Here is a 13,371-nt window from a genome sequence, read left to right on the forward strand (position 1 = left end):
ATTCTTTCTTACTGAAACATGTCCCATATTTAATTTGTATGCTGCAGGTTTATCTGAACCTTTATTCATTTGGTATGTCTGCTATGCAGTATGTTCCTTGTATACATTAGATACATTAAACACAATTATACACGTGTAGTGAGTGAATCGGTGATAATGTCTCATTATGTATACTGGGGGAAAAAAAGAGAAAACATGTATATAATATATATATATTAGTGGGCCCTAGTATTGCACATCCCCACCATGCATGACACTTCACCACCATTCCCCCGCCGGCAATAACAATATGGGGGAGCGCCTGACATCCCAGGCTGCCGCCTGCAGATGATCCAGCCTTCCTGGGCTATGTCATCGTGATGAAGTCGTGGTCACATGGCTGGAATAGCTGGCTGCTGCACTGCCTGCAGGGGTACTGCCTGGGATTTTACTGGGATTAGTGGGATGAGTACTGTTGAACTCAAGAGACTTCGCTGAAGACGAATATGAATGTTTAAAAACATTAAAATATTACAATGATATTATCCGTGAAAGAACAGTTTTTGTGTGAAAAATGCAGAAAAACTAATATGAACGGTAACTTTGACCAGGGTTTGTGACTAAAAAAGACTGTGAACACCTTGGGTTGTCTACGTTTGCAAATGGTATGCCATGATCGGGATCATTTTTATTCCTGGGCTGCTATATGGTCTCAAAGGCAACATAACCAATCTGGCAAATTTCAATTTGTAAAAGCTGAAAAAGGGAACGTGCTCTACTTGACCGTGTAAGTTTCCGAAAAAAACTGTACAAGAGACAATGTACGTGAGACATTGTTGAACACAAATATGTGTATTTAATTGCAGTGAAAGCTAACAGTTTTATGAAATTCACAGTTAAAATGCCATGCAGATCTAAAAAAATAACATTTCTTAATTTCTCACACTTTCATTTATAAATATTTGATGTGAAATTAAAGTTGGCTACTACAATCCTAGGAGAAATGTAGTTGAACACCTAGGTGCAGTTTGAACATCCTTGGTCTGAAAGACATGTTGTTTTATAATTATATAAAGAAATATCACAACACATTTAATGCTTTCATAGAACAAACTATTGTACTACTTTACATATTTTAAAGGAATCACAGTTAAGTAAATATGTATTTCAAGAATTAATTTCTTATTTTTTACTTAATTATCGGGCTTCAATGCTCGAAGCCCCATTGGATCTGTAATACTAGACAATACATCGGCGGTCGACCATTCCTTTCTCGAGCATTAACAGAAAAATAAAGACACTAATTAATCATTTGTAACCCAGTGCTAGCCAGTGTTTTGGGAAGTTGAAATCCATTACAATCAGAACAGAAGGCTTGAGTATTTAAATGGAGAAAGTCAACATTGGTTGATGTCTTCAATGTTAGCAACAGTTATACAATTCCTGCAAGAAAAAAAATAAATAAAAGAGATTAATGAAGAACAGTACACACATTATTGTAATATAGAACACCTGTGCAATTTAACAGGTGTCAAAATTCCATATTCCGCAAATTAACTTCAGAAGAATCAAACCGTATACATTGTTCTGTATTGACTGTTAATGTACGCATTCATTATTCGGCATGCATTCTTGTATTACGATATTACTAAATAAATATATAATCAATTATCTGTCAAGGCAGGGGTGTCCTGGTCTTTACATTATCATTTTATCCAAATATTTTATTGTTTGTCCTTGACTGATATTCCACTAAATCTGTGGAATTTTGATTAATTCTAGCCAGATTGCCAGTTGGCATACACTTTATGAAGGCAATTATGGGACAGTGAGATGACTTCTAATCTATTGTATCGACTTTCCAGGTGAAATCCCGTTTAAGAACGGAGGTCAGTCTTGGTGGTCCTCAGGATTTTTGTGTACTCTAATGGTCCTAGAGGTGGGCTGAGCATTTTGGGAAATATCATTCACAAAGATCTGCAGGTCCAGGATTCCCTTTCACTGTCAGATACCAAACTGTCTTACCGGGCTTCATTCCAGTTTCTGAATCTTGACCCTCGGACTTCATATCATGGATTTCATCAACTGTAAAGAAACAATGTAATATTCATGTAACAAGGAACTAATATCGATACCTTATAGATGTATATGTATCACAATGACAGTGACACTGAATAGCCATTTTAGCTTCAGTAAATTAATAACAAAAAGTAGCAGCCTTATAGAGATGGGGAAGTACAGCTTTAAATATGTCATATAATTGAATCTTTGCAACTATTTTTAATTATTTTAGAGATGAGTTTCAACAAGTTAAAATAACACTGTTCGGTTTAGCCGTTCTTCCCTCTCCGCCATCAAAATACAATATAATATTTCTTAATGTGGAAAGAAATATGGTGAACAGGGTAAGGAATATGATTGAAAAAATAGAGAACAAATATTATAAAGTGTAACATTTTGTATGTTTGCACATTATGTTTGTTTGAATTAATATACAGAAAACACATTTCTGTATACTGAGCAGATACTGAGCTGCACAAATTGATTTTTTTCAGGGATGGGGCAGGATGTGACTTTTGGGAAAGAAGTTAAGCAGCTCTTTCACCTCTGGGGGTCTCAACATTTAATGAATGTGTGGCAGCTCGGAGGTGAAGCCATCTTTCTTCTTCATAAATCACCAAATTCCAGAAGTGCTCACTGGGGTAACCCTTAAGTGATTACATATAGTATATAACTTGAAATCCCATTATTTAAATGATAAAACCTTCAATAGATTATAGGAAAACATTTTACCCATGTACTCACTCAGGTTCTAGTCAGTGAAGGATAGTCAGGAATGGATACTATCTAGATACTATCTAGACGGATAGTCTAGGATATGATCTAGAAGGATAGTCTAGGATACTATCTAGAAGCATAGTATAGGATACTATCTAGAAGGAAAGTCCGGGATACTATCTAGAAGGATAGTCTAGGATACTATCCAGAAGGATAGTCCAGGATACTATCTAGAAGGATAGTCTAGGTTACTGTCTAGAAGGATATTCTAGGATACTATCCAGAAAGATAGTCTAGGTTACTGTCTAGAAGGACAACAAGAGGACATAGTCTTAAATTAGAGGGACAAAGGTTTGAAACTAATATCAGGAAGTATTACTTTACTGAGAGGGTAGTGGATGCATGGAATAGCCTTCCAGCTGAAGTGGTAGAGGTTAACACAGTAAAGGAGTTTAAGCATGTGTGGGATAGGCATAAGGCTATCCTAACTATAAGATAAGGCCAGGGACTAATGAAAGTATTTAGAAAACTGGGCAGACTAGATGGGCCGAATGGTTCTTATCTGCCGTCACATTCTATGTTTCTATGATATTCTAGGATACTATCCAGAAGTATAGTCTAGGTTAATGTCTAGAAGGATAGTCTAGGATACTATCCAGAAGGATAGTCTAGGATATTATCTAGAAGCATAGTCTAGGATACTATCTAGAAGGATAGTCCAGGATACTATCTAGAAGGATAGTATAGGATACTATCTAGAAGCATAGACTAGATTACTAGCTAGAAGCATAGTCTAGGTTACTATCTAGAAGCATAGCCTAGGATACGATATAGAAGGATAGTCTGGGTTACTATCTAGAAGCATAGTCTAGGATACGATCTAGAAGGATAGTCTAGGATACGATCTAGAAGGATAGTCTAGGATACTATCTTGAAGGATAGTCCAGGATACAATCTAGGAGGATAGTTATTCCTTGATATAATACAAACTCCAAACATTTGACTGGCTCTAAGTATTAAAAATAAACTCTTTTTTATTGATCCCCTAAGGGACTAAATAAAAGCAGAATATTGTGCAGGGAAAAAACTCTCTTCTTCAGCTCCTGGAGCTTCATCAACCAGGAGCCTGCGTCACTGACAACCTTTCGTGCTGAGGTCTATGGAGGATTCCTCAAGACCACGTTATCTCTATAGACAAACTCTGGGAATGCACAAGAAGATACTTGTTTCTTCACAAAACTTGACTGCTGCTTAACTATATTCCCTACTTTGTCTTAAGATATCCTTTGATTGCATTGGAGGTTTAATTAATTTACAACACAGTCAATGTTAGTACTGAATTAAGATTTATGAATCAGCGACAAAAGTGCTATATTTAAATAAATACCATCCTTTGATTTTTCCTTTTTTATAAAATAAAGCTCCCCAAATCTTTGTATAGTAAAAACTGGATTAAAACAACAAAAATATTGTAGAACATCAATTGCATATGAGAATTTAAAGAGTGTTATACCTGTATAAAACACAGTCTCTATCCAATTACTCCATATTTCAGGAAATCAATCAGATTACTCCATATTTTGGGAAATTGATTGGATTACTCCATATTTCAGGAAATCAATCGGATTACTCCATATTTCGGGAAATTGATTGGATTACTCCATATTTCAGGAAATCAATCGGATTACTCCATATTTTAGAAAACTTACACGAAAACCTCTATAGGATAATTATTTTGAATCTTTCAGAAACATGAAATATAATTTACCTGCTCATAACTGAGATACACGCCTTTTCCATCAGTTGAGAAGAATTTAAACACGCCTAGAAAAAGAAGGAAATGTAAAGGTTCTTGGTGTGAGGATTATTTAATCTGGAGGTCCAGGTATAAATTTGACAATAATCAGTATTAACATATAATTGGATTCCTCTAAGAAAACCAATTGTTATATAAGCTTTGGCACAGTGCTGGACATTGAATCCTGGCAAAAAAAACTCTTTATTTACCAGAGTTAGACATTATAAATAAAACTCTATAATAACATGTAATTATAAGAATTAAAACTTGTCTTCTGTGATTTGCTTAATATCTAAATTGTATTCAGTAAATATGATATCAGAATCATTTTTATGATACAAACATCTGATGGCTGCGAAGATGACAAATACATCATCTTCTTATTTCACCTGTAATTCTTCCCATACTTTTATCAGTGACCAGCTTTAATATTTATATGATATTAAATTATTTATTTAGACCTGAGCCCTGGCAGAGAAATTAATTTCTTTACCGAGTGAGGGCCAACTCTGGAAAGCAAAGGAAGAACTGCACTTTCATTTTAAAGTGATACAAAATTAAACCAAAACTGGTCAATAATGTCAGGCGCTCTTCTCTTGCTCATCAGAATAACTGTCCATTCTATCCTAAACTTACGTATGTTCTATCCGGCTACTTTCTCCCTGCTCAAAAATGGCTGAGCAACAATTCCCACCACAATGCAGTTTGCTTTCCTTCAGTTTAGGTAGGTACATCCATGATAACTAAACACACAAATAAGGAACTTACCTGCAACTGCTTTCAGTCGTAACATGCACACTAAATATTCTACAAAGTGTATGTTATTGCCAGAATCTCCATATAGAAGAATTAGATGATTGAGCTCATTCCTTGAAACTTGAAGTCCTGCATTGAGACAGAGGTGTGTTTATGGGTCAGTCTATGTGTTTAGTGCCTGCATATATTATTAATATATGCTTAATTCAATTCTAAAGATATGACTTACACATTCTTTGAGCTGGACAAAAAAACAGCTCTACATATGCATTAGAGATAGTTAGGATTATGGGTACATCTCCTAACCCTTACTATTCTAAATCACTACTTTTAATGTAAAAGTAAATTTGTATTTTCGAAATATTTGCTTAAATATATTTTGGTATATCCTTGGTAAATATATATGAATTATTGTAAGCATTGTATATATTCTCACTGTTCTCAAATATCCTGATTAGGGACAAACCAAGAGCCAAGCCATTAAAGGGACACTATAGTCACCAGAACAATTACAGCTTAATGTATTTGTTCTGGCGAGTATAATCATTCCCTTCAGGCTTTTTGCAGTAAACACTGTCTTTTCACCCTAGGGACACTTCCACTGGCCACTCCTCAGATGGCTGCTTGATGTGCTTCCTGGGGCAGTGCTGCACAGTGTGACTGACATTCACTGTCTCCACCCTCTGCATGGAGACACTGAACTTTCCTTATAGAGATACATTGAGTCAATGTATCTCTGTGAGGAGATGCTGATTGACCAGGGCTGTGTTTAACTTGTGCTTACTCTTCCCATGATCTGCCTCCTTGACAATCTCAGCCAATCCAATGCTTTCCTATGTAAAAGCATTATGATTTGCTACGTTTACCACTTCTGATGATGTCAGCTAAGCAGGCAGATCAGTGGCAGAGTCAGCAGCAGACTGGAATAAAGGTAAGATTTTAATATAATTAGGGGACAGGAGAGCAGGGGGCCTAGATGGTGTTTTTAACGCTATAGAGTCAGAATACATGCTTGTGTTACTGACCCTATCGTGTTCCTTTAGGTTTTTGCATGTTAGTATTTTCATACCTTCTGTTTGTTTATTTTTTTTAATGAATCTGGCTAAAAGTGTAATCCAGATGTGGAAACCTTGGGCACAGTGCCTACAGGTACATCAGCTACACTTACTTACTTTCCAAGTGTCCCTATTTTAGAGCGACAGTCCATCTGTCCCTCTTTTTTAGGAGCTCTATATTGTTGGTGTGTTTGAGTGTATAACAGAGCTCCACAGCAATAATACTCCCAGTAATGTGTCTGAGTGTATAACAGAGCTCCACAGCAATAATACTCCTAGTAATGTGTCTGAGTGTATAACAGCACTCCACAGCAATAATACTCCCAGTAATGTGTCTGAGTGTATAACAGCACTCCACAGCAATAATACTCCCAGTAATGTGTCTGAGTGTATAACAGAGCTCCACAGCAATAATACTCCCAGTATTGTGTCTGAGTGTATAACAGAGCTCCCCAGCAATAATACTCCCAGTAATGTGTCTGAGTGTATAACAGAGCTCCACAGCTATAATACTCCTAGTAATGTGTCTGAGTGTATAACACAGCTCCACAGCAATAATACTCCCAGTAATGTGTCTGAGTGTATAACAGAGCTCCACAGCAATAATACTCCCAGTAATGTGTCTGAGTGTATAACAGCACTTCACAGCAATAATACTCCCAGTAATGTGTCTGAGTGTATAACAGAGCTCCACAGCAATAATACTCCCAGTAATGTGTCTGAGTGTATAACAGCACTCCACAGCAATAATACTCCCAGTAATGTGTCTGAGTGTATAACAGAGCTCCACAGCAATAATACTCCCAGTAATGTGTCTGAGTGTATAACAGAGCTCCACAGCAATAATACTCCCAGTAATGTGTCTGAGTGTATAACAGCACTCCACAGCAATAATACTCCCAGTAATGTGTCGGACTGTATAACAGAGCTCCACAGCAATAATACTCCCGGTAACGTGTCTTTAAACTACAATAAATGTGTTTAGAAATCAGTCTGTGTAAATAAGATGCATTGTTCTTGTTCTAAATGATTTTTTTTGTATTTAATTCTATATTGGTTTTCATAATTATACATATAATTGTACGCATAAATACATTGATATCTTTATACATATAAAGAAGAATATTACTTATACTACGAACAATGTGAAAACATTCAGTCTGTGTAAATTACTGTTATTGCTAAATGATTGCTCTAAATGACATTTAGTTGTATAAATTATTATTAGAAAGTCATGTTAAAGTTCCAAGAACAGCACCACCAGTGGCCATCCCCCCCCCCCCCCCCCTTACACCTAAAATTAAAGTGTCCCTCTTTGCCTGTTTGAAATGTTGGGATACGGGCACTTATTTTTTTATTCAGGATAACACATACCTGCAATTTCCACTGCCTTTCGAAATTCGTACGAATTAAGAGAACCACACTGATTCGTGTCAATGTCAAAAAAAATATCCTTAAAAACAAATATTTTGTAGAGTGAGTATTAGTAATTAATTAAAGTCCAGACCATTAATATAACACATTGTAAATGAAAACATAATGCAACCATATCACTATATCAAGGCAAAAACCCCAAAACATTGCTTGTTACCTTGAAACTCTTCAGACAGCGCCATAATCGAGAAAATTGATTAGCGGCAAGACTCCCGGCTCCAGAATGCTGCTCACTCAGTTAAGTTAAAATTGGGTTTAAAGAATTAAAGAAGGAAACATTACAAAATAACGTGAATTATACTCACTGCATTTAGCTCCATGATAAAAATCCCAACCTAGTTTTTAATGTAAAATGTAGAACAACGCAGTGTATTGACACTAAGAACGTGCGTACACTCTACTGTGATTATTTTTGAAAGTCAGGAATCCAAAAGTTAAAATAAATAATGTCTAAAAATCCATGCTTCTTCATTTTAAGCATTATAGGGATTTTGCTCATCACCTAATTATATACATGTATATTATTAATCTATTTTATTTTGTAGTTATATTTATAATGTGGGTTATTCTTGAATAATCGATTTAAACAAAACACATTCATTGAAATTCACTTGTAGAAGCACCGTAACATATCAATGTTGTTCTCGTTGATGAAAAAAATTAAAACTATTTCCAATTTTAAAAGAAAAAGGAGAAATACTCACCCACTGCTATTCATGTTTTTATTCACATTTACAGATATTTTTATACTGCAAACCATTTAATAGGTATATATTACTATGGGCAGTATATTGTCCCAGAATGAGTTTGGGGATGACCAAGCCATCATGGGAAGTGTGGTCAATTTAACCACTTCATAGTCGGGAAATTCTCATTTTGTCAGGGCAAAATGGATTTGGCAGCCCTTGTCCAAGAAGCCTGAGCATCCCTTATTTTAGAGATGGTACTGCTTTAGAACTGTTATTGCAAATTTCTCCACCACACTCCACACAGGGCGGAGCATAGGAGCCATTAGCAAAATCCCTTAAAAGTTAAATCTCCATTCCATCCCTCACACAGGGTGGAGGAAGAGGAGAGGTAATCTCCCAGACCTCATCTGTATTTTATTAATAGTAATGGAATGTATGTAACAGGCAGACATTTTGAGGTTATTTTCTCAACATGTTTTAGTTCCCTTTCAAATCATCTCAGCTTTGTTACCCTCCCGCAACCCCAATTAAGAAATAAATCATTCACCTAATTAAATGTTTGTTAGATCAAATATAATAACGTGTTTTTTTGCTAGATATAATATGTAATGGACATATTAGCAATGGTTTTGAGGGTACTAAACCTAAAACAACTATCCCTCAACAGAAATTTAGACAAACCAATTGGTTCTGTTTGGGAGCTAATCATTAGATCATGTATGAAGTGCTTGTTGTGTCATTATATTTAATCTAGTTCCAGAAACATTACCTATGTCATGGAGGGATCATAACTGGGTATTCATTAGATCAGGGTAGATCAATCAAGATGTGCTATTAACAATCATAACGGGGGAGGTGGGGTTGAGGACGGATTAGCACACCTCCACAAAAACACAATTTTTTATTCATGCTGGTAGGAATTTGTTAGACCATATATAATTGTCTAATTATTTCTTTAGATCCACAGTTATTAAGTATTTTAGAGGAAGTCTTTTAAAGAGCTGGTTGCCACCATAAACAACAATGCGCTACAAATTGAATTCAGTGTGGTGAGTATTCATTAGATCACATGTGATCAGGGCCAGAATAACATAGGGGTTGATGGAGCTGCAGCTCCAGGCCCAGGCCTATGGAATAGGCCCATGTAAAAAAAGCACTACTCTTAGGTTTGCCACCTGACTGGTATTTTAAGGCACAGCCAGTATTTGAGGCTGCCTGGCCGTGACGGTATTGCAGTAATACCGGCAATACAAATGCAGATATTTTTCGCAGTATAAACGGAGATTACTCTGCAATATCAGCACCGGCCAGTAGGGGTCACTGTGTATGGAGAGATGCAGGGATAGGAAGTTACAGCATCTACCTGTATCTCTCTACTCACTGATCCGCGGGGAGCAGCTACACAGCACACAGAGTCCAGACAGCTGCTCCCAGCCTGCAGAGACAGACTACTGTTCAGGTAAGTGAGGGATGGGGGGAAGGCAGCAGGGAGACATAGGGATACTGAGACACTAGGGGACACATGGGGACACTGAGACACTAGGGGACACTGGGAGACGTGGGGATACTGAGACACTTGGGGACACTGTTCCCAGTGTCCCCAAGTGTCTCAGTGTCTCCCAGTGTCTGTGTCCCCATTTCTCTCAGTGTCTCCATGTCTCAGTGTGTCCCGTGTCACTAGGATACTAGGGGACACTGAGAGACCTGGGGACACTGAGACACATCGGGGCACTGAGACACTTGGGGACACCGGGAGGCATGGGGGCACTTGTGGATACCGACATGGGGACACTGGGAGACATGGGGACACTGAGACATTTGGTGAAACTAAGACAGTAGGGACACAGACACTGGGAGAAATGGGAACACAGACACTGAGAGACCAGGGGACAATGAGACACTAAGGGACACTGTGAGACATGGGGATTCTGAGACACATGGGGATGAAGTGAGACATAGGGAGACACATTGGGGCACAGAAACACTAGTGTCTCAGTGTCCCCATGTCTCCCAGTGTCCCCTAGTCTCCCAGTGTCTGTGTCCCCATGTCTCTCAGTGTCCCCATGTCTCTGTGTCCCCATGTCTCAGAGTGTCCCCAAATGTCTGTATCCCCATGTATCCCAGTGTCCACATGTCTCCCAGCCAGTGTCTCAGTGTCGCCATGTCTCCCAGTGTCCCTATGTCTCTCAACCAGTGTCCCTAGTGTCTCAGTTTCCCCTAGTCTCCCAGTGTCTGTGCCCCCATGTCTCTCAGTGTTCCCATGTCTCTCAGTGTCCCCATGTCTCAGAGTGTCCCCAAATGTCTGTATTCCCATGTCTCCCAGTGTCCACATGTCTCCCAGCCAGTGTCTCAGTGTCCCCATGTCTCCCAGTGTCCCTATGTCTCTCAGCCAGTGTCACTAGTGTCTCAGTGTCCCCATGTCTCCCAGTGTCTGTGTCCCCATGTCTCTGTGTCCCTAGTGTCCCCATGTCTTCCAGTGTCCCCAAATGTCTAAGTGTCCCATGTCTCCCAGTGTCCCCACATGTCTGTGTCCCCATGCCTCCCAGCCAGTCCCTAGTGTCTGTATCCCCATGTCTCTCAGTGTCCCCTAGTCTCCCAGTGTCTGTGTTCCCATTTCTCCCAGTGTCTGTGTCCCTACTGTCTTAGTTTCACCAAATGTCTGTGTCCCCATGTCTCCCGGTGTCTGTGTCCCCATGTATCTGTGTCCCTAGTGTCTGTGACCCCATTTCTCCCAGTGTCTCCAAATGTCTCAGTGTCCCCTTGTCTCCCAGTGTCCCCATGTCGGTATCCCCAAGTGCCCCCATGTCTCCCGATGTCCCCAAGTGTCTCAGTTCCCCCATGTGTCTCAGTGTCCCCAGGTCTCTCAGTGTCCCCTAGTATCCTAGTGACACGGGACACACTGAGACATGGAGACACTGAGAGAAATGGGGACACAGACACTGGGAGATTAGGGGACTGGGCGACATGGGGACACTGACACTGTGATATATAGGGACACTGATACCAGGCTGGCCTTCCAATTCTTTGGACAGACATGCCCCCTTTTTGGGCATGTTCGCCCCTTTTGGCAGTTCTGGTCATGTGATTCGGGTCGGTGTCCCACCCTTTTACCCCGCCTATTGACTTCCTGCTTCACTAGACAGTGCTAGTTACGGGGTATGGATTTACTTGAAAGATGAAAGCATAAATTAGAGGGAGATAAGCATAGAGTATGTGTTTTCTTATAGCTGCATCCTTTGAGTTTCCCTCCAACACCATCTCCATCAGATACATGACGCTTAAGAGGTATGACTGTTTTAGTATTTTTGGTCGATAAGATTCTGTAATTAGGCCCATCATAATTGTCAGCACCAGGCCCACTGGGCTCTTAATCTGGCCCTGCATGTGATCCACCAGTTACTTTGTTAGATCAAGCCTAACTGTCATTACTGAACATTCTCTGGATCCTGGAGACGGGTTATAACATTTTATTCAGTTGGGTAGGTATTTCTTAGATCAGGTACATTTCAATTTTTCTTAGATCTGTAGATAACTCACAAAAGTGTGAATTGTTGTGATTTTAAATTAATGTAATTATATAAAGCTAACTTGGAGAGTTTTTCCAATTGAGCTTTTCTGTGGGACTTGCATTGCAATAGAGTCATACTAGCCACTAAATGGCAAAAATGCCATAACTATTCAGTGATATGAGTTCCTTTTTGCAACCGCCCACCAAAATAAACCCTATGTCTCTAAATTAAACATTGTATACAGTAATATCAAGAATTGATTTGAGCATGTGAGCAATTTTAGTTATTTAAAAAATGTTTGCTGCTATGACTTCGTGTTTGATAGGATACATCCATGGATTTCAGTATTAATCGACTGGAGTCTTTCATAAAGCCGGATTTGCAAGGGAAATCTACAAAGAAATATAAATATGTTCATTTATATACCGTTAGAAGTCTGTGAAGCTAATTTTGATTCAAAATGTTTTATATTGTGTTATAGCCATGGCATCTATCAGCTTATGGATTGCTCCAATAACCTTTTTGGTTTTGACTCATTCCTTTGAAACAAGAGGTAAATAGCATATTTATTTGGGGTACAGACTGCTCTTTGGGCATAACTAAAAATGTCAATTACATAATTTTAAATGAATAAAAAAGTTATCATTATTTTTTTAATCCTCTGCAGTGGTTCCCAAACCAGACCCCAAGGTACCCTACCAGTCCAGGATTTAGGGATTACCGTATATACTCGAGTATAAGTCGACCCGAATATAGGTCGAGACCACTAATTTTACCCCCAAAAACTGGGAAACCGTATTGACTCGAGTATAAGACTAGGGTGGGAAATGCAGCAGCTACTGGTAAATTTCTAAATAAAATTAGATCCCCCAAATATTATATTCATTGAATATTTATTTACAGTGTGTGTGTATAATGAATGCAGTGTGTGTGTATGTGTGTGTATAATGCAGTGTGTATATAATGAATGCAGTGTGTGTGTGTGTGTGTGTGTGTGTGAGTGCAGTGTGTGTGTATGAATGCAGTGTGTGGGTGTGTATGCATGCAGTGTGTGTATGAGTGCAGTGTGTGTGTGTATGAGTGCAGTGTGTGTGTGTGTATGAATGCAGTGTGTGTGTTTTTGAGTGCAGTGTGTGTATGTGTATGAGTGCAGTGTGTGTATGAGTGCAGTGTGTGTGTGAGTGCAGTGTGTGTGTGTGTGTATGAATGCAATGTGTGTATGAGTGCAGTGTGTGTATGAATGCAGTGTGTGTATATAATGCAGTGTGTATATAATGAATGCAGTGTGTGTGTATGAATGCAGTGTGTGTGTGTGTGTGTATGAGTGCAGTGTGTGTGTATGAATGCAGTGCATGTGTGTGTATGCATGCAGT

General features: G+C 38.7%; 1 protein-coding gene across 1 annotated transcript in view; it reads right to left on the minus strand.

Annotated features, from left to right (window-relative positions):
- Positions 1-931: 931 nt before the first annotated feature.
- LOC134587590 (calpain-13-like) overlaps positions 932-13,371 on the minus strand; it is a 242,171-nt gene continuing 229,731 nt past the window's right edge. The window contains exons 22-25 of the mRNA XM_063444079.1: positions 5,324-5,440; positions 4,526-4,581; positions 2,005-2,064; positions 932-1,422 (exon numbers count right to left, since the gene is read on the minus strand). Coding sequence (XP_063300149.1) covers positions 2,044-2,064; positions 4,526-4,581; positions 5,324-5,440 — 194 coding nt within the window. The 3' untranslated portion in view covers positions 932-1,422; positions 2,005-2,043. The remainder of the gene's footprint in view (positions 1,423-2,004; positions 2,065-4,525; positions 4,582-5,323; positions 5,441-13,371) is intronic.

Source organism: Pelobates fuscus, chromosome 2 (genome assembly GCF_036172605.1).
Source record: "Pelobates fuscus isolate aPelFus1 chromosome 2, aPelFus1.pri, whole genome shotgun sequence".
In the NCBI taxonomy this organism is placed as follows: Eukaryota; Metazoa; Chordata; class Amphibia; order Anura; family Pelobatidae; genus Pelobates; species Pelobates fuscus.